The 26,918-nt window shown below is 45.6% G+C and overlaps 1 protein-coding gene across 1 annotated transcript in view; it reads left to right on the forward strand.

Annotated features, from left to right (window-relative positions):
• LOC134910910 (mucin-3B-like) overlaps positions 1-26,918 on the forward strand; it is a 380,580-nt gene that overhangs the window by 337,111 nt on the left and 16,551 nt on the right. Inside the window, exons 50-51 of the mRNA XM_063919296.1 lie at positions 8,563-8,703; positions 26,084-26,243. Coding sequence (XP_063775366.1) covers positions 8,563-8,703; positions 26,084-26,109 — 167 coding nt within the window. The 3' untranslated portion in view covers positions 26,110-26,243. The remainder of the gene's footprint in view (positions 1-8,562; positions 8,704-26,083; positions 26,244-26,918) is intronic.

A 26,918-nucleotide genomic window follows, 5' to 3' on the forward strand; every position in this document is an offset into this window, starting at 1 on the left:
GCATTTTTGTTTTGGACACCTTGTGTCCACATTCACAAAGCCAGTTTAGTAATGAAACACCATCCTCTCGGCAGGCCTCCTCAGTTTGACTACAGAGCAGCAGATCATCTGCATACTGTAGCAGGACTGAACCATGGTGAGGTTGCCAGGGCCCCAATGTGGCCTGGAGTACAATGCTATAGACAACGGGTGAGTCAATATAGCCCATGGGTAATCTGCACCAGGTAAGTTGTTTACCCTCAAAAGAAAAGGCAAAAAGTAATTGTGTCTGTGAATCTACAGGTATGCTGAAAAAGGCATTCTTCAAATCAATTACAGAGAAGAACGCAGCATCTGCAGGGATTGCAGAAATGAGTGAGTTTACATCTGGAACAATTGGTGCAATTGGGACAATTAACTGATTAATCGCTCTGAGATCCTGTACAAATCTTATACTGCCATCAGCTTTGGCAACAGGGTTCACAGGAGTACAGTATGGTGATACAATATGTCTGAGAATACCCTGTTGTAAGAATTGCTGTATCATGGGGCGGAGACCTTCTATCTTTTCTGGTGAGAGGGGATACTGCTTTTGATAAACAGGTTGTGAGTCGGGTTTGAGATTGGCCTTATATGGTGTGCATGAGATTAGGCCAGTGTCATATGGACCTTCTGACCAAAGAGCGGGGTTTACTTGGGCGAGGTCAGGCATGTTGGTAGTCATTTCCCAAATTGGAAAATGAGGGGATTCAATATCCAACCCAGTACCAGTAGGTGAGGGCAGAATAGAGATGGAAAGTTTGCTAAGCAGGTCCCTACCTAGTAGGTTGATGGGGCACTCAGGTATGACTGTGAACCTATGTTTGCCCATGCGCAACCCCTTTGTTGTGGAGACAGAGAGGGCCTTGGTTAGGTAGGCATTGGTGGGTATCCCATTGATTCCCATTGAAGGAGCAGTCTTTTCCAAATCACCATCATATAGGTCAGAACACAAAACACTGGTTGTTGCACCGCTATCCACTAAAAAGGGAATTTTACTTCCATTTATAATAAGTGGCAGCAGAGGTGAATCTTTCCAATGACGGGTGAGTTGAATAAAGGCTGGGATACCCTCCTCCGGGCCCCGTCAGTGCGCGGGGTCTTGCCAGTCAACTCTGAAACGTACATGATCAGAGAGAGGGTTGTCATGGCGTGGGCGGGGGTGTTGTTGGGGGGCAGGATTCAGAGCAGGCTGTCGAGGTGTCTGAGGGGGCTGGGGGCAATCTCTTGCCCAGTGACCATCCTGGCCACAGTTGTAACAGGAGGTGTGCCGTTTGCCGGCCATGTCTCCTGTAGGTGATTTATGTTGGGGTCTTTGGAATCTTCCCTGACTGCGGGGTTGGTTCTGTCTGTCAAAGCGTCTGGAGTTCTGATAGTTATGAGTGGGTGCAGGTTTCTTTACATCAAAACACCCTGCAGCCTCTTTCTCATATAGATGTTTTTCAAAATCTTTCGTACTATCAGAAGTCCAGGAAGAGACGCTTTGCTTAACAGAAACTATGACAGAAGGTAGAAGGTTGTTAATGAAGGTGGAAATGAGTAAGCTTTCCGAGTTAAGCAAAGGTAAGCCAGCGTCATCTGTCCAACAGTCCTTAAACCTTTTCCAAAACTCAGTAACAGACTCTGAAGGCTTCTGTTTACAAGCTACAGCGACAGGCAAAGAAGCACGGGTTTTAAAGACTTCCTTCATATGTGTATCAATTTCCTTCCACATATTCTCGATACCTGTCTGTGTGTTGAGGGTGTAGTTAGCGGCACTATTTTGTGCAGCAGGTGTGTGGATGGCAGGGACCTTTGTCCAATCCCATCCATTATAGTGGTCGGTTACACCATCTATAATCAGCCTCATGTCTTCTTGTGTATAGCTGCGTCCTTTGCAAGCTTTGCGCAAATAAGATATACAGCCATCGGGGGTAATGGTGGGCTTGGGACAGTGTTTTACTATCCTGTCTAACTCTTCTATTTCAATGGGTTTTATTAACATTTGGTCTCCCACTGTCATAAAGGGTAAGTGGAGGGCAACGGTGGTGGAAGAAGCTTCACCGCCGTCAGAGAATTCAGTTCCTCCTCGAGTGACATGGGGGGAGAAGGAGCCCTCGGCAGCGATAGTGGAATCGGCTGTGCGGCGGGTGGCTGGTTGTTTAAGGGATGTGGGCTGGGAGGTTATTACACTATTATCTAAACTCTGGGTTACTGGTGCGTTAGGGATAGAGCTAGTGGACGCATTTTCTAGCAGTGGAGGTGGAGGCGATCCCATCTGTTGTGAAAGGGTTACTGCTGCTAAGAGATCTGTGTCTTTAAGAGCAGGATATATTGGGCTGTAAGGGGGAGGCGAGAGGGTTTTCAAAGATTTACAGGTTCTCACTTCCTCCTTTCTGTGCTGTTGGGAACTGATATTTTTAATCCTCCTTTGTTTCTTATTGGTGGATTTATCATACCAATAGGGCGCTATGGTCAGCCACTGCTCACCCCCGGCCCGCATATATGTCATATCCCATTGTGGATCATGATCATACCACGGCCAGGCTTCCCTGTCCCCTAAACAAAGACCTTTAACCATATCCATATAGAAAGGGTAATTACTGCCTTTCCGTGGGAATGGGTCCTATCCTGCTTTCTCTGTCCACCCTGCTAAATTATCCACCCAGGGATCAATCAAATAATAATCAGAGGTAGAATTACGGGCCACGTATTCTTTACATGTCTCCCCGGGTAGGGGAGGGGGGTATACAGTTTTCTTACTCTGACCAGAGCCCATAGTAAAAACACAATTTCCAACAACTTTCTATGCATGCATCAGCTAACCAGTTAATTAGTTATTGACAATATCACAATATCATCTGCATAGTACTTTAACAAAACAATCGATAGTAATAATCTGTACGTTTACTCACCACTCGTACAGGGACTTGGAAATGCAGCGTATTGTGATAGGAAGCAAGAAAGTTATAAGGGTATTCAACAGACGTGCACTTACCACCCGTCAAGCTGAATACATGAAACTTATACTCTAATATCTGTTATGGCCATAACATAATAAGTAGACAATCAAATCGAGGTAAAATCTACGTTATGTATAGACTCCCAGGTCTATTTTAAGTATCCCAGATACTAACGTCTTTGGAGAATTGCGCTTGGACCCCTGGTCACTTCTCAGACGTATCTTTAAGTCCCAGACATTAAAGATGTTAGGTCACGTGTTCCCAGAACACTGACACGGATTCAGCTTCAGTGTATGACCGCAATCCCGTATGGCAAAGACAGACAATAAATTCTCTATCTTACCGGTCCGAGGACGATCAACTGAATCCCGGGCGAGCACCCACTTGTAAGGATTACTCCTCTATTCTTTAACCCTCGATGTGATTGTCCCTTAGACGTCCGTGAGTGTAAACCTTATGCTACAAGTAACATGCAAAACACAAGCAGTAAAGATTCACACTGTTTATTGTTTGTTTAACAAAAGTATATAAAAGAAAGGATTTAGGGCGTGTATGTCCCAAGTCAATAACTAATTGGACAGAACACAAAAGGGGGTTAACATAACATGATTGGCTAGGAACTGCCGCAGCGGAAGGATATACATATATGGGCAAGTTTGTACTCAAATAGGAAAGTTATTCACACGGTATAAAAAGATAACAGACAAAGACAGTAGCAAAAATGTGCTGGAACAAACAGTTCTGTAACACAAACAATTCTATGACATGTGAAGCAGAGACGAGCTTTAACCCTTTCACGTGGTCAGACAATATTTTGCTGAAAATAGAGCATATAAAAGACGTGGTCTTATACATGCGTGATGCACAGAGGGATATTTGCCGGCTGGCATCAAAAATAAGCGCTAGGTCCATTGCCGCCAGACGGGGATTACGGACGTGGCAATGGTCAGGCGATGCCGACTCGAATCGGCACATGGAAGTTGCCCTATAAGGGGGTAAAACTGTTTGGGGATGGTTTTTTCAGACCTCGTTTCCACAGCTACTGCTGGGAAATCGATTTTTTTGCCACAGGCTACCCCACAACAAAAGAAAGCACCGTATCATCAAGTACAGTCCTTTCGGCCCCAGAAAAGCAAGAGGGCTAGAGGCTCATCCTTTCTGCCGAGAGGCAAAGGTAGAGGAAAAAGCTGCAACACACAGCTAGTTCCCAAGACCAGAAGTCCTCCCTGCATCCGGTAGGTCCACAGCATGGTGCTGGGGCTGCTCAGGCGGACCCGGGTACGGTGGGGGCCCGTCTCAGAAATTTCAGCGGACACATGGATCCCTGGGTCCTTCAAGTAGTATCTTAGGGGTACAGGCTGGAGTTCGAGACGTTCTTCCCCCCGCCGTTTCCTAAAATCTGCCTTACCGGCACCTCCCACTGCCAGGGAGACGGTGTTGGTGGATATTCAACGCGATAATCACAACAAGTGATTGTCAAGGTGCCCCTCCTTCAGCAAGGAAGGGGTTACTATTCCAAAGTGGTTGTGGTACCGAAACGGTTCGGTGAGACCCATCTTGAAATTAAAATACTTGAACTTTTATATCAGAAGATTCAAGTTCAAGATGGAATCGCTCAGGGCGGTTATTACGAGCCTGGACGAGGGGGATTACAGGGTCTCCCTGGACATCAAGGATGCGTACCTGCATGTCCCCATTTACCCTCCTCACCAGGAGTACCTCCGATATGTGGTACAGGACTGTCACTATCAGTTCCAGACGCGGCCGTTGGAGTTGTCAACGGCACCGAAGGTCTTTACCTAGGTAATGGCCGAAGTGATGATACTCCTTCGCAAGAAGGAAGTTTTTATTATCCCGTACTTGGACGATCTCCTGATAAAGGCGAGGTCCAAAGAACAGTTGGTAGTGGGGGTAGCACTCTCTCAGGAAGTGCTACAACAGCACGACTGGATTCTCAATATTCCAAAGTCACAGCTGGTCCCGACGACACGTCTTCTGTTCCTGGGAATGTTTCTGACCGCAGACCAGAAAAGAGTGTTTCTTCCAGTGGAAAAAGCCGAGGAGTTGTCATCTCTAGTCAGAGACATCCTAAAACCAGGACAGGTGTCGGTACATCAATGCACACGAGTCCTGGGAAAAATGGTAGCTTCGTACGAAGCATAATTCCATTCGGAAGACTCCACGCAAGGATGTTCCAGTGGGATCTGTGGGACTAATGGTCCGGGTCCCATCTACAGATACAACAGCGGATAACCCTGTCAGCAAGAAACAGGGTGTCGCTGCTGTGGTGGCTGCAGAGGGCTCATATACTAGAGGGCCGCAGATTCGGAATACAGGACTGGGTCCTGGTGACCACGGATGCCAGCCTTCGGGGCTGGGGTGCAGTCACACAGGGAAGAAATTTCCAAGGAGATTTCGCTTCACATAAATATTCTGCAGCTAAGGGCCATTTACAATGCCCTAAGCCAAGCAAGGCCCCTGCTTCAGAACCAGCCGGTACTGATCCAATCAGACGACATCACGGCGGTCGCCCATGTAAACAGACAGGGCGGCACAAGAAGCAGGATGGCGATGGCAGAAGCCACAAGGATTCTCCGATGGGCGACCTACACCCAGGAGAATGGGGACTTCATCCAGAAGTTTTCCAAATGCGGGTAAACCATTGGGAATGACCACGGGTGGACATGATGGCGTCCCGCCTCAACAAGAAGTTGAAAAGATAATGCGCCAGGTCAAGGGACCCTCAGGCGATCGCTGGGGACGCTCTAGTGACACCGTGGGTGTACCAGTCGGTTTATGTGTCTCCTCCTCTACCTCTCATACCCAAGGTACTGAGAATAATAAGAAGGCGAGGAGTGAAAACCATACTCGGGGTTCCGGATTGGCCATGAAGAGCTTGGTACCCGGAACTTCAAGAGATGCTGGCAGAGGACCCTTGGCCTCTGCCGCTCAGACAAGACCTGCTGCAGCAGGGACCCTGTCTGTTCCAAGACTTACCGCGGCTGCGTTTGACGGCATGGCGGTAGAACACCGGATCCTAAAGGAAAAGGGTATTCCGAAGGAAGTCATCCCTACCCTGATCATAGCCAGGAAGGATGTCACCGCAAGACATTATCGCCGCGTTTGGCGAATATTTGTTGCTTGGTGGGAGGCCATGAAGGCCCCGACGGAGGAATTTCAACTATGTCGATTCCTGCACTTCCTGCAAGCAGGGGTGACGTTTGGGCCTCAAATTGGGGTCCATCAAGGTCCAGATTTCGGCTCTGTCGATTTTCTTCCAGAATGAACTGGCTTCACTGCCTGAAGTTCAGACTTTGGTTAAAGGAGTACTACATATTCAGCCTCCTTTTGTGCCTCCTGTGGCACTTTTTGGATCTCAACGTGGTGTTGGATTTCCTAAAGTCGCATTGGTTGAGCCACTTAAAACCATGGAGCTAAAGTATCTCGCGTGGAAAGTGGTCATGCTGTTGGCCTTGGCCTTGGCCAGGCGTGTGTCAGAATTGGCGGCTTTGTCAGGTAAAAGCCCTTATCTGATTTTCTATATGGATAGGGCAGAGTTGAGGACTCGTCCTCAGTTTCTCCCGAAGGTGGTCTCAGGTTTTCACTTGAACCAACCTATTGTGGTGCCTGCGGCTACTAGGGACTTGGAGGATTCCAAGTTGCTGGACGTAGTCAGGGCCCTGAAAATTTTATTTTTCCAGGACGGCTGGAGTCAGGAAAACTGACTCGCTGTTTATCCTGATGGCACCCAACAAGCTGGGTGCTCCTGCTTCTAAGCAGTCTATTGCGCGCTGGATTTGTAGCACTATTCAGTTGGCGCATTCTGCAGTAGGATTACCGCAGCCTAAATCAATAAAAGCCCATTCCACAAGGAAGGTGGGCTCATCTTAGGCGGCTGCCCGAGGGGTCTCGGCTTTACAACTTTGCCGAGCAGCTACTTGGTCAGGGGCAAACACGTTTGCAAAATTCTATGAATTTGATACCCTGGCTGAGGAGGACCTGGAGTTCTCTCATTCGGTGCTGCAGAGTCATCCGCACTCTCCCGCCCGTTTGGGAGCTTTGGTATAATCCCCATGGTCCTTACGGAGTTCCCAGCATCCACTAGGACGTCAGAGAAAATAAGAATTTACATACCGATAATTCTATTTCTCGTAGTCCGTAGTGGATGCTGGGCGCCCATCCCAAGTGCGGATTGTCTGCAATACTTTGTACATAGTTATTGTTAACTAATCGGGTTCTTGTTGTGAGCCATCTATTCAGAGGCTCCTCTGTTATCATGCTGTTAACTGGGTTTCATATCACAAGTTGTACGGTGTGATTGGTGTGGCTGGTTTGAGTCTTACCCGGGATTCAAAATCCTTCCTTATTGTGTACGCTCGTCCGGGCACAGTATCCTAACTGAGGCTTGGAGGAGGGTCATAGGGGGAGGAGCCAGTGCACACCAGGTAGTCCTAAGGCTTTCTTTTTGTGCCTAGTCTCCTGCGGAGCCGCTATTCCCCATGGTCCTTACGGAGTTCCCAGCATCCACTACGGACTACGAGAAATAGAATTATCGGTAAGTAAATTCTTATTTTTTTTAGCTCTATTGATTTTCTGTACTATTAAAATATATTTTAAAACATGAATCAAAAGTTTTTCTTTGAAAAAAAATATTATTTTTTTCAGAATATTATTTTCACATAGATGGATTATTTAAAGTCTTAGCTTATATTTATTTTGATCAAAATTCAAATGCACTTGTCAGTGACATCAGATCATACTTGCTGACTCTTGTTGTCGCTTCTCTGGGTGAAGCTCAGAGAAGAGACGCTGCTGTACACTTTGGGGGTTAGGGATGGACTCTAATGTCATTGGGCTCTACACCAACACGGAAAATACGATAATTTGTGGTTCTGCGGGTCGGGAGCAGGGCTAAAATTATGAGATTTGTGTCATTTAGGCCTGCCCCTCCTTCTCTTGCCCCAATTCACATGATAATATCCCCATCCTGCCTGCTTCACTAGGAAGCGGACAGGATGCGGGAGATACACCTACTCTAAATCTGGAGTCTCCCACATCTTCTGTGAGAGTAGGTATGCATGCATCAGAATTTTAATAGAATGATTACTGTAAATTATCAGTCTGCTTTAAATCCTATGAACATTGTACATCAATCTTACCAAGCAGTTATCTGATCTATAAATTACAGAATTAGTAGTACACAGGGCTGCCATTAGAAATTGTGGGGTCCGGGACTGACAAAATAGACAGAGCCCCTCCGTCCCCCAAAAAAGTATATTCTGCTGCACCTCTCCACCCCTATGTGATATCATACATCGTGAAGCTACATATGCAGGAACGATTCACAGAGAGCTGATGCACAGGGAAGGCTTCATTTAAGAAGTCCTCCCTGCTCATCAGCCTGTTGTTGTACACACCTGGTGCAGCTCTCCAAGTATCAGAGATTAGAGCCAGGGTTGGGCCCTCTCTCTGTAAGGTCCCGGGACACCAGTCCCCTCAGTCCCTCCCCCCGATGGTTGCCCTGGTAGTACATGACAGTACTCACTACTCTGCAAATGCTTTTCCCTTTAGTTATTGTAACATATCATAATGTATGTTTCAGATGCTGTACCTCCTTCTATTCATGGCAATGAGACCATTCAGGCTTTCATTACGAGCAGTGTTACAGTACAGTACAATTCCAACCATACAGGAGTCCTTTTTACTGCTGATCCTGGTACAAATTCTGATATCACTGTAACTGGTGAGTGACTGTGTTTATTTCATATAACTTCATTTCGTATAGATGTGTCCTCATACACTATTGCTGCAGTTGCGCCAAACACTTTGTCAATCATCTTTTTTGCATCTTTTTGTCTCGAATTTGCATTAGTGTTACAACTGGAAGCAATGATTCATTTGAAATTGTATGCCTATCTTGAGGATCTGGACCTTAATTAGGTACCAGAACAGTTTTTGTAGTATTCTGGTTGTCAGATAGTAAATATATTCTACCGAAAGCCATACACCGCGGGGACACATTGTGGGTAATTCCAAGTTGATCGCAGCAGGACATTTTTTAGCAGTTAGGCAAAGCCATGTGCACTGCAGGGGGGGCAGATATAACATGTGCAGAGAGAGTTAGATTTGGGTGGGTTATATTGTTTCTGTGCAGGGTAAATACTGGCTGCTTTATTTTTACACTGCAAATTAGATTGCAGATTGAACTCACCACACCCAAATCTATCTCTCTCTGCACATGTTAAATCTGCCTCCCCTGCAGTGCACATAGTTTTTCCCAACTGCTAAAAAATTTCCTGCTGCGATCAACTTGGAATTACCCCCATTAGGCGATATATTGGACTATGGGGTATATGCAATTGCGGTCGAATTCCCGAAATTGTCGAATTTCGGGTCATTTTCGACCAAAAAAAAAAATCGCCTATGCAATTCAGTGCTTTCCGACCAAAAAACGGACTTTCAAAATTCGACTTTTTGAAATTCGACTTTTTGCAAATTCGACTTTTCTGCAATGATACAAGTGCTGCAATTCGACCAAAGCATATTCAATTCAAGTTTGGAAATTCGACAGCAGTGCTTTTAGACAGCAAATTCGTCATTTTCAATCCGCCACACTTTGGAGGGTGAAAACAAATAAAAAAATTTTAAACATGTTTTTTTTTGTGTTTTTTTTGGGGGGGAATAGCAGATCTATTTATATTAGAAGGGATTAGGTACTTTTTTTTTTTTTTTTGGAGGCACAAATATTATTTATATATTTTTTAAAATATTATTTTTTTTTTTTTTTTTTTTTTTATGCTGGAACGGTGAAATCATAAAAAAAAAATGGCGTGGGGTCCCCCCTCCAAAGCATAACCAGCCTCGGGCTCTTCGAGCTGGTCCTGGTTCTAAAAATGCGGGGGAAGAATTGACAGGGGATCCCCCGTATTTTTAAAACCAGCACCGGGCTCTGCACCTGGTGCTGGTGCCAAAAATACGGGGGACAAAAAGAGTAGGGGTCCCCCGTATTTTTAACACCAGCATCGGGCTCCACTAGCTGGACAGATAATGCCACAGCCGGGGGTCACTTTTATGCCGTGCCCTGCGGCCGTGGAATTAAATATCCAACTAGTCACCCCTGGCCGGGGTACCCTGGGGGAGTGGGGACCCCTTCAATCAAGGGGTCCCCCCCCCCCAGCCACCCAAGGGCCAGGGGTGAAGCCCGAGGCTGCCCCCCCCCCATCCAATGGGCTGCGGATGGGGGGGCTGATAGCCTTTTGTGATAATAAAAAGATATTGTTTTTTCCAGTAGTACTACAAGTCCCAGCAAGCCTCCCCCGCAAGCTGGTACTTGGAGAACCACAAGTACCAGCATGCGGGAGAAAAACGGGCCCGCTGGTACCTGTAGTACTACTGGGAAAAAAATACCCAAATAAAAACAGGACACACACACCGTCGACAGTAAAACTTTATTTCATACGTCGATTTTTGCGGGACAGTCCCGTCTATTTGGGTGTGTTCCGCTGTCCCACCCGGGGGCTGCGGTGGAAGGGGAGGGGGGCAGTTAGTCACTCGAGTCGCTGCTATGCGCACAGCATCTATTCACGTAGACCAGAGGGACTGGGGGTGTGGCTCGCGAATGCAGCATTACCATGAAGCCACACACCCTTTACTGAGGCCACGCCCCCCTTTTCCAGGCAGGCGCGGCTACAACGCACTGATGTCCCACTTTTTTCATCCACAAAGTTGGGAGGTATGGCTTAGGTAGAAGGTTTATTTTTAATATCTCTTGATCCTGAATTATCTTCAGATACAAGAAATCATCATTGCTATTTCTGTAAGCATTGCTAATATAGTACTGTATGTATTGCAGGAGTAGTCAACTTGTGGCACTCCAGATGCTGTGGAATTATACATTTTAGCATGCTCTGCTACTGTTTTAGCATGCCCTAACAGCAAAACTGTTGCAGGGCATGCTGGGATGTGTAGTAGCTAGAGTGCTGTATGCTTCTCTCTCCCGATGTGTTGTATATACTATAAGCACAAATGGTCTATTGATCAAATGGAAAAAGCATTTATGTTTTCGCTGGAAATAAGTTTTTTTTAACATTTCTCTCTATCTTCAAATGGTTAACACTGGTGATAAATACTTAGCTGCAAACCACCAAGAAAGCGCATATATATGCATGTTAGAAGGGGTATCTTGCAAAGGCTATTGGCCAGGACTAAGTACACGCTGATGATGAACTCTCGTAAATTGGTTGTATAAGCCAAAATTGCGTATCTGCAGTACACAGTTTTTTTGTGCATTTTTGTCTTGCGCAATTTATGTCACTTTGCTATCTGTTCTGCATATTTCTATTTCTTTATCAACACAGATGTTACTGGGGGTCTATTTACTAAGCCTGTGATGGTGATCAAGTGGGCGGAGCTAAAGTACCAGACAATCAGCTCGTAACTGTCATTTTTCATACCCAGCCTGAGACATGGCAGTTAAGAGCTGATTGGCTGTTACTTTATCCCCGTCCACTTTATCTCCATCCAAGGCTTAGTAAATAGACCCCTAATAACATCAAAGTAATTTAACATGGGTACATCATGTGCGGTGTGGACCCCCCCACTGGAAGCAGGTGTCCATGTGTACCACTCACACTGCACCCATTACCGATATGCCTATGACCAGCAAGAGGTGAGGAAAACGAGAAAAAATTAAACTTAACAAATACAGTAGCTCCACTAGTAGCTAGAAGGAGCGACTAAAACAATGGTGCTAATGGTAAGTTGGGGGGTAGAGGTCCATCTCCCATCACTTCTAAAGAGAAAAAAAAATCGAAATACTAAACAACTAGAGATGTGCGGCGGGCACTTTTCGTGTTTTGGTTTTGAATCTGGATCCTCGCTCGAGTTTTGGATCTGGATTGGTTTTGCCAAAACCACCCTTTCGGGCTTTGGTTTTGGTTTGGGATCTGGATGATTTTTTTTTAAAACACAAAAACAGCTAAAATCACAGAATTTGGGGGTAATTTTGATCCTATGGTATTATTAAACTCAATAACATTAATTTCCACTCATTTCCTGTCTATTCTGAATACCTCACAATATTGTTTTTAGGCCAAAAGGTTGCACCGAGGTGGCTGTATGACTTTGCTAAGTGACACAAGTGTGCAGCACAAACACCTGGCCCATCTAGGAGTGGCACTGCAGTGGCAGACAGGAGGGCAGATTTAAAAAATAGGCCCCAAACAGCACATCATGCAAAGAAGAAAAAGAAGTGCAATGAGGTAGCTGGATGGCTAAGCTAAGCAACACAAATGTGCGGCACAAACACCTGGCCCATCTAGGAGGGACACTGCAGTGGCAGACAGGATGGCAGATTTGAAAAATAGGCCCCCAATTCAGCACATCATGCAAAGAAGAAAAAGAGGTGCAATGAGGTAAATGGATGACTTTGCTAAGCGACACAAGTATGCGGCACAAACACCTGGCCCATCTAGGAGTGGCACGCAATTTTTCAGGCCACCAACAGCCTCTCCTGCATGCCCCTGTCATTTTTCCAAAGATTCTGCACCACCAAATTAATTGTATGTGCAAAACATGGGACGTGCTGGAATTTGCCCAGATGTAAAACATGCACAATATTGGTGGACTTATACGGCAGTACCCCTGACCTTATACAGTTGCACCACTGGACTGGACTTATACGGCAGTATCCCTGTACTTAAACGGCAGTATCCCTGAACTTATATGTCAGTACCCCTGAACTTATACGGCAGTACCCCTGGACTGGACTTATACGGCAGTACCCCTGGACTTATACGGCGGTACCACTGGACTTATACGGTGGTACCCCTGAACTTCTATGGCAGTACCACTGGACTTATACTGCAGTACTCCTGAACTTATACGGCAGTACCCCTGACCTTATACGGCTGCACCACTGGACTTGACTTATACGGCAGTACCACTGGACTTATACAGCATTACCCCTGGACTTATATGGCAGTATACTGGACAAATACGGAAGTACCCCTGAACTTATATGGCAGTACCACTGGACTTATACGGCAGTACCCCTGAACTTATATGGCAGTACCCCTGAACTTATATGGCTGCACCACTAGACTGCACTTATACGGCAGTACCACTTGACTTATACGGTAGTACCCCTGAATTTATACAGCAGTAACCCATAACTTATACGCTGTACCACTGGACTTATACGGCAGTACCGCTGGACTTATACAGCATTACCCCTGGACTTATATGGCAGTATACTGGACAAATACGGAAGTACCCCTGAACTTATATGGCAGTACCACTGGACTTATACGGCAGTACCCCTGAACTTATATGGCAGTACCCCTGAACTTATATGGCTGCACCACTAGACTGCACTTATACGGCAGTACCACTTGACTTATACGGTAGTACCCCTGAATTTATACAGCAGTAACCCATAACTTATACGCTGTACCACTGGACTTATACGGCAGTACCGCTGGACTTAAACGGCAGTACCCCTAAACTTATAAAGCAGGACCGCTGGACTTATATGGCAGTACCCCTGAAAATATATGGCTGCATCACTGGACTGGACTTATATAGCAGTACCACTGGACTTATACAGTAGTACCACTGGACTTATATGGCAGTACCCCTGAACTTAGACTGCAGTACACCTGAACTTATACGTCAGTACCACTGGCCTTATACGGCAGTACCCCTGAACTTATACGGCAGTACACCTGGACTTATCCGGCAGTACCCCTGAACCTATACGGCTGCACCACTGGACTGGACTTATACGGCAGTACCCCTGGACTTATACGGCAGCAGCACTGGACTTATGGCAGCACAGGACACCATCACTGGACTTATGGCAGCACAGGACATCACCACTGGACTGATGCAGCACAACACAGTACCACTGCACTGGACTTGTACAGCAGCAGCACTGGACTTATGGCAGCACAGGACACCACCACTGGACTGATGCAGCATAACACAGCACCTCTGCACTGGACTTATACAACAGTAGCACTGGACTTATGGCAGCACAGGACACCACCACTGGACTTATGGCAGCACAGGACACCATCACTGGGCCAATGCAGCACAACACAGCACCACTGCACTGGACTTATACAGCAGCAGCACTGGACTTATGACAGCACAGGACACCACCACTGGACTTCTGGCAGCATAGGACACCACCAGTGGACTGATGCAGCACAACACAGTACCACTGCACTGGACTAGACTTATACAGCAGCACTGGACTCATGGCAGCACAGAACACCACCACAGTGACTTGGCTGATGCAGCACAAGACACCACCGCTGGACTGATGCAGCACAAGACAGCATTGGAATGACACATAAGAGCAGGTCGCCACCCCACGCGCCACACCGCTTTCCCGCACAGACACTGAGGAGACACATCCTCTCGCTACATTCTCCAGGACTGGAGTGAAAATGGTGGTGACGCGCGGCTCCTTATATGTAATCCAAAACCTGCGAGAATCCGACAGCAGTATGATGATGGTTTGCCTCGTTCTGGTTTCCGAGTCTGGCCGGAAAACCCGAGCCATAGTCGGATCGGGGCTCGGGACGTGATGTTCGGTAGGGTTCGGCTCTCAGAGAACCGAACCCGCTCATCTCTATAAATAACACAATAACTTCAATGTGCATGGCCTACACACCAAAACTATTTTGCAGTAAAGGAAAACAACATTATGGAAACATAATTTTAGAGAGGAGGCACAAAAATACAATAAAACAGTAACTTAGCTGGTAGTTACACCATAACATAATATAATGTATCTAGAAATATACATCCTACTTGATCCTTGGTGTCACACAGAGAACATTGGGAGTATCACTGCTAAGAAGCAAGAAGCAATCATTCTTAGCAGGCAATGTTATATAAAGTAGAATGCAATATACTGGTAATGCTCAGAAAGATGTGACAAGAAACATTAACCACAGGACAAAGTGTACAGTCATTCCATTGTCCACATCATGAACCAATCATTGTGAATTGCAAGGCAAGAACTGCTCTGCGGAGATGTCCCAGAAATGTTCCAAGAGTCAAGGAGCTTGGTGCCTTCCTTAAGAGTAGATATTATAGCAGTGATCCCATTGTGAAAAACAATCAATTTGCTTGGAAATTCACATCTGTAAGGAATATTTGCTTTGATCAGAACAGTTGTGTCAGGAAATTGAGAAACTTCACTGAAAACTTGAAGATCTCCCAAGGCCAGGTTGGAATCCACTGAAGGCCTGGCCACTCTAAGTATTACTTCTTTAATATGGAAGTAGTGTATCCTCATGAGCGTGTCTCGGGTTGAACACTCTGGAGCATTCTTGACCATTGGGAACAGTGGATGCAGACAATGTGTAGATCAGATTTGCATAGTTAGCATTAGCTTCTGAAAAAAGTCTTTAAGACCAGAATGGGGAATGGTATCAGGTATGCCTAGTATTTTAATGCTGTTTTGAACTAATCTATCTTCCAAATCACTGACCATGTTCCTCAGAGCTACTACTTTGGTCTGCTATGCTTTGTGAAGAATGATGAAGACATTGGCCCTCATTCCGAGTCGTTCGCTCGGTATTTTTCATCGCATCGCAATGAAAATCCGCTTAGTACGCATGCGCAATATTCGCACTGCGACTGCGCCAAGTAATTTAACAATGAAGATAGTATTTTTACTCACGGCTTTTTCATCGCTCCGGCGATCGTAATGTGATTGACAGGAAATGGGTGTTACTGGGCGGAAACACGGCGTTTTATGGGCGTGTGGTTGAAAACGCTACCGTTTCCGGAAAAAACGCAGGAGTGGCTGGAGAAACGGGGGAGTGTCTGGGCGAACGCTGGGTGTGTTTGTGACGTCAAACCAGGAACGACAAGCACTGAACTGATCGCACAGGCAGAGTAAGGTTGAAGTTACTCAGAAACTGCTCAGTAGTTTGTAATCGCAATATTGCGATTACATCGGTCGCAATTTTAAGAAGCTAAGATACACTCCCAGTAGGCGTAGGCTTAGCGTGTGTAACTCTGCTAAATTCGCCTTGCGACCGATCAACTCGGAATGAGGGCCATTATTGGAATCAATCCATTTGGGTTTCCAGCTGATCTGTATTACCACGCAAATTATTAACAGATTGCTGAACAGATTGAAGAGCAGCTTATATTTAAACTGTCAGTTCCACCTTAAAGAGGGAGAAAAGTTGTTTCATAATCAGCAACACCCCTCTTTTGGTATCTTTTTTTAAGTTTTATCACTAGATCTGAAAACAGACAGTACAGAGTATGGAAACTACTATAAATCTTCCCCCGAACTTCACTGTCCGAGCCCAGATCCGAGCCCGGCTTGGGTAATACCGCCTGACTCGGAAACCAGAACGAGGCAAAAAGTCATCATCCCGCTGTCGGATTCTCGCGGGTTTTGGATTCCATATAAGTAGCCATGCGTCGCCGCCATTTTCACTCCGGCATTGGAGAGTGTAGCAAGAGGACATGTCTCCGTCCTTAGTGTCTGCACGGGAGGGAAAGTGGGGTGGTGATTCCAGTGCTGTCTTGTGCTGTCCAGTGTAGTGTCTTATGCTGCATCAGTCCAGTCACAGTGGTGGTGTCCTCTGCTGCCATATGTCCAGTGTAGCTGCATAAGTCCAGTGCAGTGGTGCTGTGTTGTCCTGCATCAGTACAGTGGTAGTGTCTTGTGCTGCATCAGCCCAGTGGTGGTTTCCTCTGCTGCCATATGTACAGTGCTGCTGTATAAGTCCAGTCCATTGCAGTGGTGCTGTGTTGTCCTGCATCAGTCCAGTGGTGGTGTCCCTGTGCTGCCGTATATGTCCAGTGATACTGCCGTATATGTCCAGTGATACTGATGTATATCCAGTGGTACTGCCATATAAATTCAGTCCAATAATACTGCCGTATAAGTCCTGTGATACTGCCGTATGTATCCAGTGATACTGCCGTATATATCCAGTGGTATTGTCGTATAAATCCATTGATACTGCCGTATATGTCCAGTGGTACTGCCGTATAATTTCAGTGATACTGCCATATATGTCCAGTGGTACTGCCGTATAAATCCAGTGGAACTGATGTATAAATCCAGTCCCGTGATACTGCTGGATATGTCCAGTGGTACTGCCGTATAAATCCAGTGATACTGCCGTATAGATCCAGTCCAGTGGTACTGCCATATAAGTCCAGTGATACTGCCGTATAAGTTCAGTGGTGCTGTCCTGTGCTGTATATTATTTACTCCAAATAAAGGGGTTATTAATGTCAGGCCCGGGTGTTTTTGTGAATCCGTTAACCCGGAACCAACCACAGGTGTAGGTGCTGGGGTATGAAGAAAGCAGGGAGGACGAAGAAAGTTCCGCTTCATATATTTATTAAATAACAATTCAGTAAGGAGTTAAATGACTAGTTGTTAATCATCATTATACTGAAATATTGCAAGAATGGCAGAAATGATATGCAAGAGAAAACTCAAAAATAAATAAAAGAAATGTTCATGGAAACATATGCAAAAACAAGCTGAAGAATAAATGTTGAATTGTCCAAATATAAACAAGCTTTGATGCTGAACTGCAGATTGTGTTTAACTGGTTAATGCAGACATGGTGAATTAACTGTAAGAATTTGCAATGGAGTTTTGAGGGTTAACTGAGAAACTGTGATGAATTATCCTTGTAATGACAACATAGCAAATAAAAAGTACTGAATTGGGTTACTTGCGGGTTCCGGAGATCACTGTGAAACTGTAGTAGAAGACAAGGTGATGAATGGGTTAAATGCAGAGTTGAACAAACGAACAGCTGAGAGAAACAGAATCCTCCAGACTTTGAATGATAGGCAGACTGACAAGGTAACCTCATGCAGGACACTGGGAATCCAACTATTTCCAATAGGAGTGCAATTAACTGACAGCACAGCGGAGAGCCGGTGGATCTTTCAGCAGTGAAGGCTGCAGACGGACCTCTGGGAGCGGAGGCGATATCTGGACCACGGGAATCACACAGGAATGCACGGAGAGAGCTCAGAGCTAGAGCACAGCTTTGATACAACAAAGCACTGGCCCAGAGTAACATAATCCCAGCCTACTTAAAGGCAGCACAAGCACGGGATTGGCTTACACCTGCCCACAGGTGTTTTCACAAGTGCTCAGTATTAGCTATTTGGTCTCCAACATGGCCACCTCCTATACAGCAGACACACCGCAGTGCCTTAGGCCATTTGGTCCCCGCACTCACAGTTCCCAGACTCTGCATTACCTGTGCCATTGATCACGCCGTGTCCCCACACGGGCGCACAGCACCGCGAGCAACCGCACTGGCAACGGATGAACCCCAGAACCCGCAAAGGTGAGAGACCGGTTCGTGACAGTACCCCCTCTTCTACGGGTGGTCTCCGAACACCTTTGAACCTTGTCAGGATTTTTGGAGAAGTATTTCTGTACCAGTCTTGGAGCATGAACATCTTCAGAGAAAACCCAGGATCTCTCCTCCGGACCGTAACCCTTCCAGTCGACCAGAAACTGTAAACGTCCATATCGGGAACGTGAGTCCACAATCTCTTTAACTTCAAATTCCTCATTCTGCAAAGAGTGAACTTTAGGAGGTTTGGACTGGGTAGTACGGAACTTATTGAGAATCAAAGGCTTCAGTAAAGATGTATGAAAGGCGTTAGGAATTCTCAAAGACGGTGGCAACTTGACTTTGTATGACACAGGGTTGAGTACCTTTACAATGGGAAATGGACCAATAAACCTGGGAGCAAATTTCTTAGAAGGAACTTTGAACTTGAGATTGCGCGTAGAAATCCAAACTTGGTCTCCCACTTTGTAATTCGGTACAGCTTTACGTTTTCTATCTGCAAAAGATTTATAACGAGCGGAAGTTTTGACCAAGGACTTACGTACACAACTCCAGATGCTAGATAGACGTTGAAGCTCTTGATCTGCCGCTGGGACCTCTAGGGCTGGCAATGGATGAAACTCTGGCACACGAGGATGAAAGCCGAAGTTAATATAAAAGGGCGTAGATTCTGAAGATGAATGGAAGAGATTATTATGAGCAAATTCTGCCAATGGAAGGTAGTCAACCCAGTCATCCTGTGAGGACGATATATATAGCCGGAGAAATGTTTCAAGGTCTTGGTTGACTCTCTCAGTTTGTCCATCTGTCTGAGGATGATATGCAGAAGAAAAGTTCAACTTGACATTTAAAGATGAACAAAGCGACCTCCAAAACTTGGCCACAAACTGTGTTCCCCGATCAGAGATAATTTCTCGAGGAAGGCCATGCAACTTGAAGATTTCAGAGATGAACAATCTGGCTAGTAAAGGGGCTGATGGTAACCCAGTTAATGGAATGAAATGTGCCATTTTCGAAAATCGATCCACTAACACCCAAATGGTATTTCGCCCTTTTGATGGAGGTAGATCGGTCACGAAATCCATTGAGATATGAGTCCATGGTTGTTTGGGTATGGATAGTGGATGTAATAGACCTGGTGGAGAACTTCTTGGACTCTTATGTTGGGCACATTTAGGACATGCTGCTATAAACTCTTGGACATCGGCTTTGAGACGTGGCCACCAATAAGACTGTTGAATAAATTTGAGAGTCTTTAGAACCCCAGGATGACCCATGAAGGAAGAGGAGTGAGCCCAGGTAAGCAGCCGTTTTCGAAGACTTGTGGCGACAAAGGTCTTGCCAAGCGGAGGAACTGGAGAGGTTCGAGTCATTAAAAAGGACGTAGGATTCACAATGGCTTGATTCGTGGTAGCATCATTTAATTCAGAAGAAGCAAAGGACCGGGAAAGGGCATCTGCCTTTTTGTTCTGAGACCCTGGACGATAGGTGAGTTTGAAATCAAATCGTGAGAAGAAAAGCGCCCATCGAGCTTGTCGTGGATTCAAACACTGAGCTGACTGCAGATACAGAAGATTCTTATGATCAGTATAAACTGTAATGCGATGTTGTGCTCCTTCTAGAAGGTATCTCCACTCCTCAAATGCCAACTTGATGGCAAGTAACTCTTGCTCACCGATTGCATAATTACGTTCTGCCGGGAGGAACTTATGGGAGAAATATCCACAGGGATGGACCTTTTTATCTTCAAAGACTTGTGACAACACAGCTCCTACTGCTTCTGTAGATGCATCCACCTCTAGTAGAAAGGGACGATTCAAATCAGGCTGTCGAAGAATGGGGGCTGACACAAAGGCTTGCTTTAAATCAGAGAAGGCTTTGATTGCTTCAGAAGACCAGTTCATAGGATTTGCTCCCTTGCGAGTTAAGGCTGTGATGGGAGCAGCTAACGTAGAATAATTCTTGATGAATCTCCTATAGAAATTCGCAAAGCCAAGAAATCGCTGAATCCCCTTGAGAGTTGAAGGAGTGGACCAATCTCGGATAGCTTGTACCTTACCTGGATCCATACATAGCTCTGATCCCGAAATGATGTAACCAAGGAACGGTATGGAAGATACTTCAAAAGTGCACTTCTCTAACTTACAATAAAGTTGATTTTTCCTCAGACGTGTCAGTACCTCTTTAACTTGGTGACGGTGAGACTTTAGATCCTTAGAGAATATTAGGATATCATCCAGGTACACTACTAGACACTTGTAGAGAAGATCACGAAAAAGTTCATTCACATAGCTTTGAAAAACTGCAGGTGCATTACAAAGACCAAAGGGCATTACGAGGTATTCGTAATGCCCATCCCGGGTATTAAAAGCAGTCTTCCACTCGTCCCCTGCACGGATGCGGATTAAATTGTAGGCCCCTCGGAGATCCAGTTTTGTAAACACAGTAGCTCCCTTTACCCGGTCAAATAATTCTGGAATTAAGGGTAATGGATACTTGTTTTTCACAGTGATCTCATTGAGTCCACGGTAATCTATGCATGGTCGTAACCCACCGTCCTTCTTCTTAACGAAAAAGAATCCGGCTCCTGCAGGTGAAGAAGATGGTCTGATAAATCCTTTGATTAGATTTTCCTGTATTTAGTCAGACATAGCTTGCGTCTCTGGGATGGATAGCGGATAAATTCGTCCCCTAGGAGGGGTTTTGCCTGGAACCAGGACGATTGGGCAGTCCCATTCGCGGTGAGGAGGTAGAGAGTCTGCTGCTTGTTTACTGAAAACATCTGCAAAAGATTGATACACCGGAGGTAGGTCGGGAAGGCTAATTGACCGGAGAGGTACAATAGAGGCTAAACAGTCCTTGGTACAAGATTTACCCCACGAAAGGACTTCCATGGTTTGCCAATTGAGTTGAGGATTATGTTTCTGCAGCCAAGGTAAACCAAGTATCACATCTTGAGAGGCTTTGGGAATCACGTAGAAGGAGAGGTATTCGGAATGGAGCACACCAACTTTCATCTTGAGACATACGGTTCGATGAGTAATTATACCATCTGGAATTCGACTTCCATCCACTGCTGTAACGGCAACTGCTGCTTCCAGAGGCATGGTTTGAACTTTAGACCGCATGACAAAGGCTGAGGAGATGAAGTTCTCGGCTGCCCCGGAATCTAGGAGAGCTGAAACTTTCACTGTAGAACTTGGAACTTCTAATTGAATAGACAAGGTCGGCTCTTTCCCAGAACGTGATTCTAGAGTAACTCCTAGCTTAACCTCTCTTGAATAAGCTAGGAGCGAGAGTTTCCCGGTCGGAGTTTGCAGAATTTAACTAAGTGTTCGGAGGACCCACAGTACATGCAGAGGTTACCCTGTCGACGACGAAGTCGTTCCTCTTCTGTGAGGCGAGAGCGCCCAATCTGCATAGGTTCTTCTGTCGTTACCGGAGACTGTGAAGAAGAGTCTTGTCGAGGCCTAGGATGATAACGTGGACTGGATCGCTCTGCCCTGGATTTCTCTAAACATCGCTCCCTGTAGCGTAGGTCAAGTTTGTTACAGAGAGAAATCAATTCATCCAGTTTAGTTGGCACGTCCCGGATAGTTAAATCATCCTTGATTCTCTCTGAAAGTCCATTCCAAAACGCGGCGATCAGGGCCTCCTCATTCCAGTTTAACTCTGAAGACAACGTGCGAAACTGAATAATATATTGACTGACAGGACGTAAACCTTGACGTAGACGGAGAATCTCCAAGGATGCTGAGGTGGTCCTGCCTGGTTCGTCAAAGATTCTCCGGAAGGAAGATACAAACTCTTTGTAATTAGAGAGGATAGGATCACCTCTTTCCCATAATGGTGATGCCCACTCCAGAGCCTGACCAGAGAGGAGGGCAATAATATATGCGACCTTAGAACGAGCTGATGGGAAACTGGCGGACATCAGTTCGAACTGGATCTCGCATTGATTCAGGAATCCTCTGCAAAGTTTTGGAGTCCCGTCAAACTTACTTGGAGAGGGTAACTGCAAGCGGGACGTAGGCAGCATCACAGGAGAAGCTGTAGTGGTAACTGGGACAACCGGAGTTGGAATCTGAACTTGAGACGTTTTAATAGCTGTATGAAGAGTCTCTAAACGGTCTGCCATAGTTTGCATAAACTGCACTATTTGTGTCTGTATAGACTCCTGGTTTTCCAGACGGGAAAGGATATCTGACGTAGCACCGCCTCCTGCGAATTGGTCACTTGACGGATCCATGTGGCCAGTGCTTACTGTCAGGCCCGGGTGTTTTTGTGAATCCGTTAACCCGGAACCAACCACAGGTGTAGGTGCTGGGGTATGAAGAAAGCAGGGAGGACGAAGAAAGTTCCGCTTCATATATTTATTAAATAACAATTCAGTAAGGAGTTAAATGACTAGTTGTTAATCATCATTATACTGAAATATTGCAAGAATGGCAGAAATGATATGCAAGAGAAAACTCAAAAATAAATAAAAGAAATGTTCATGGAAACATATGCAAAAACAAGCTGAAGAATAAATGTTGAATTGTCCAAATATAAACAAGCTTTGATGCTGAACTGCAGATTGTGTTTAACTGGTTAATGCAGACATGGTGAATTAACTGTAAGAATTTGCAATGGAGTTTTGAGGGTTAACTGAGAAACTGTGATGAATTATCCTTGTAATGACAACATAGCAAATAAAAAGTACTGAATTGGGTTACTTGCGGGTTCCGGAGATCACTGTGAAACTGTAGTAGAAGACAAGGTGATGAATGGGTTAAATGCAGAGTTGAACAAACGAACAGCTGAGAGAAACAGAATCCTCCAGACTTTGAATGATAGGCAGACTGACAAGGTAACCTCATGCAGGACACTGGGAATCCAACTATTTCCAATAGGAGTGCAATTAACTGACAGCACAGCGGAGAGCCGGTGGATCTTTCAGCAGTGAAGGCTGCAGACGGACCTCTGGGAACGGAGGCGATATCTGGACCACGGGAATCACACAGGAATGCACGGAGAGAGCTCAGAGCTAGAGCACAGCTTTGATACAACAAAGCACTGGCCCAGAGTAACATAATCCCAGCCTACTTAAAGGCAGCACAAGCACGGGATTGGCTTACACCTGCCCACAGGTGTTTTCACAAGTGCTCAGTATTAGCTATTTGGTCTCCAACATGGCCACCTCCTATACAGCAGACACACCGCAGTGCCTTAGGCCATTTGGTCCCCGCACTCACAGTTCCCAGACTCTGCATTACCTGTGCCATTGATCACGCCGTGTCCCCACACGGGCGCACAGCACCGCGAGCAACCGCACTGGCAACGGATGAACCCCAGAACCCGCAAAGGTGAGAGACCGGTTCGTGACAATTAATATTTAATCCAAATAATTTTTACAAGGTTTGCCCTGTGTGGTGTAGTGAGACTGCCCTATATGTCCAGTGGTACTGCCGTATAAATCCAGTGGTACTGGCGCATAAATACAGTCCAGTGATACTGCCGTATATGTCCAGTGGTACTGCCGTATAAATCCAGTGATACTGCCGTATATGTCCAGTGGTACTGCCGTATAAATCCAGTGATACTGCCGTATATGTCCAGTGGTACTGCCATATATTTCCAGTGATACTGCCCTATATGTCCAGTGGTACTGCCGTATAAATCCAGTGGTACTGCCGTATAAATCCAGTCCAGTGGTACTACCGTATAAGTTCAGTGATACTGCCATATATGTCCAGTGGTACTGCCATATAAGTCCAGTCCAGTGGTGCTGCCATATAAGTTCAGTGGTACTGTCCTGTGCTGTATATTATTTACTCCAAATAAAGGGGTTATTAATATTTAATCCAAATAATTTTTACAGGGTTTGCCCTGTGTGGTGTAGCGGTACGCTCTCCTTTGCTGCATTTTGTTATATAACTCCAGAAAAACAATGGAGAACAAAAATTTGGAGGATAAAATAGGGAAAGATCATGAACCACTTTCTCATACTGCTGCCGCTGCCGTTGTTGCTGCTGGGTGTCGATCGTCATCCCAGAGGGGAAGTCGGAAGACCACTTGTACTACTTCAACTAAGCAATGACTGTCCAACAGTCCTTTGCGAGGAAGATGAAATATGACAGCAGTCATCCTGTTGCAAAGTGGATAACTGAGGCCTTGACAGCTATGTTGGTGTTAGATGTGCGTCTGGTATCCACCAGTAGTGCACTGCCAACCCTAGATGGGCCAGGTGTTTGTGCCGCACACTTGTGTCACTTAGCTTAGTCATACTGTACAGCCACCTTGGTACAACCTTTTGGCCTAAAAACAATATTGTGAATTTGTGAGGTGTACAGAATAGACTAGAAATGAGTGGAAATGAATGTTATTGAGGTTAATAATACCGAAGGATCAAAATTACCCCCAAATTCTGTGATTTTAGCTGTTTTTATGTTGTTTTTTTAAATCATCCAGATCCAAAACCAAAATACGAAATGGTGGTTTTGGCAAAACCAATCCAGATCCAAAACACGAGCATGGAACCAGAAATAAAAGCAAAACATGAAAAGTGCCCGTCGCACATCTCTAGTATGAACATATAGTAGAATCTATTAGTGGTTGGATGGAAACTATACTGTACGTGTTGGGTATATAATTGTAATGGTGCCCATACACGGTGCGCTTCTACCATGCTACAGTATTTGATCTTTTGTAGTTCAAATGGCATCGAGTCTAGTTCAAATCACACCGTGTGTATTGTCCCTTGCTATGCGATGCATGCTCCTGTCTAGTACATATCTCAAGGCAAAATAGTATATGCAGGCAGGTTTTTTTGTACTACATCTTATATAGGGGGTCATTCCGAGTTGATCGCACAAAGCAACTTTTTGCTGCTGGTGTGATCAACTAATCTCCGCCTATAGGGGAGTGTATTTTAGCACAGCAGGGCTGCATTCGCTTGTGCAGCCCTGCTATGCTAAAAAAAGTTTCACTCAAAACAAGACCAGCCCTGCAGCTACTTACCCAGTGCGATGGATCCAGCGATGAAGGTCCCGGCTGTGACGTCAGACATCCGCCCTCCGTTCTCCTGGACATGCCTGCGTTTCTCTTACCACTCCCTGAAAACGGCTGGAAACGGTGAGTATCCACCCCGGAACGCCTCCCGCCTGTCCATCTTCTTGCGATTGCTGCTGCGATCACATTTGTCGTTGGCAGCGGCATTGCCCGGCTACGATCGTCGATGGACAATGACTTGCATGTGCAAAGCGACCGCCGCACATGTGCATTTCCATCCCGTTCGCGCCGCAGCGAAGAACCGCTGCGTGCGAACGGGTTGGAAAGACCCCCATAGTACATTGTAATGTATTCAAACTTTAATGTAGTTCAAATAGCATACCCCAGTTAGTCCAAATCGCATAGCACATATTGTATAGGCTCAAATCGCACCTAGCACAAATAGCACCGTGTGTGGGCCCCATAAGTCCCACACGATAGGTTGACTTTTTCCATGCATAAATTCCATTGTATGGTGTCAGGGGAAAAAAACAAATATTACCTTAGTTCGCACATTCACAAAAAAAACCTCATCCTATCATGTTTTTTCCTGACACCCTACAGTACTTCTTACATAGATGAATACAGAAAACATGTTTTATTGATGCCCAAGATGTGAAATGTGCATAATCTATAAATAAAAATCACCTATGACTACATTATGTTAAGTAATCTTTAAATCCTATTTTAATCTTATTATTGCATTTTTATTGACAGATTGCAGGCTGCAATTGCAGCAATAACTATACAGGAGAATTCTGCCAAACCCCTCCTGATCTGTGTGCACAAGGGTGTTTCCCCGGGGTATCATGTAACAGTACCACAGGCTGTGGGCCCTGTCCTGATGGCTTCTCTGGGGATGGAATACATTGCACAGGTGAATATACTTACAGTATATATACTTTCCATGATATTGTTACTGTATTTAACCTCATTATATCATACTACTTTGTATTACTGTCTGTCCACAGATATTGATGAATGTTTGGGAGAACATCATTGTGCGAGCGCCTCTGCCTGACTGACAGGCAAAGGCGATCGCTGGGTGGGAGGGGGTGTTGTAGCGGAATTGGTGGGGGTGGGGGGGCGTGGTCCAGACACTGCAGGTGTGTCTATACTGTTTGCGAGGCATTCCACGGTGGCTGCATCACATCACACGCAGGCACTGTGACCCAAAAGATGACGGTTTGCTGTCTTCCTTAGCAGCTAGGCTGTACAGGCAGAGTGCTACACTAAACATTTGAAACATCACTGTTGTGTGATGCTTTCGTATGTTTGCAGGTGGGGGGAGTGCAGGCCCCATTATATGGGGTGTACTCGCCCTGTGCTGGGCGTCTCCCTACATGTCAGTGTAATGGATTGTAGATGTGCGATTTTTTGCACATCTGCGATCCATGCTGACGTACAGTAGGCCCTTAGACTTGCAAAATAGGGTACATTGATTACAGATATTGGAACACTATTATGTGATGTGTCTGATACAGCAGCTGAGAGAAACTTGTTTCCTCTTCAGCACACTTAAAACTTCCACTGTACATGAAAGAATGATTGG

Source organism: Pseudophryne corroboree, chromosome 4 (genome assembly GCF_028390025.1).
Source record: "Pseudophryne corroboree isolate aPseCor3 chromosome 4, aPseCor3.hap2, whole genome shotgun sequence".
NCBI classification, from domain to species: domain Eukaryota; kingdom Metazoa; phylum Chordata; class Amphibia; order Anura; family Myobatrachidae; genus Pseudophryne; species Pseudophryne corroboree.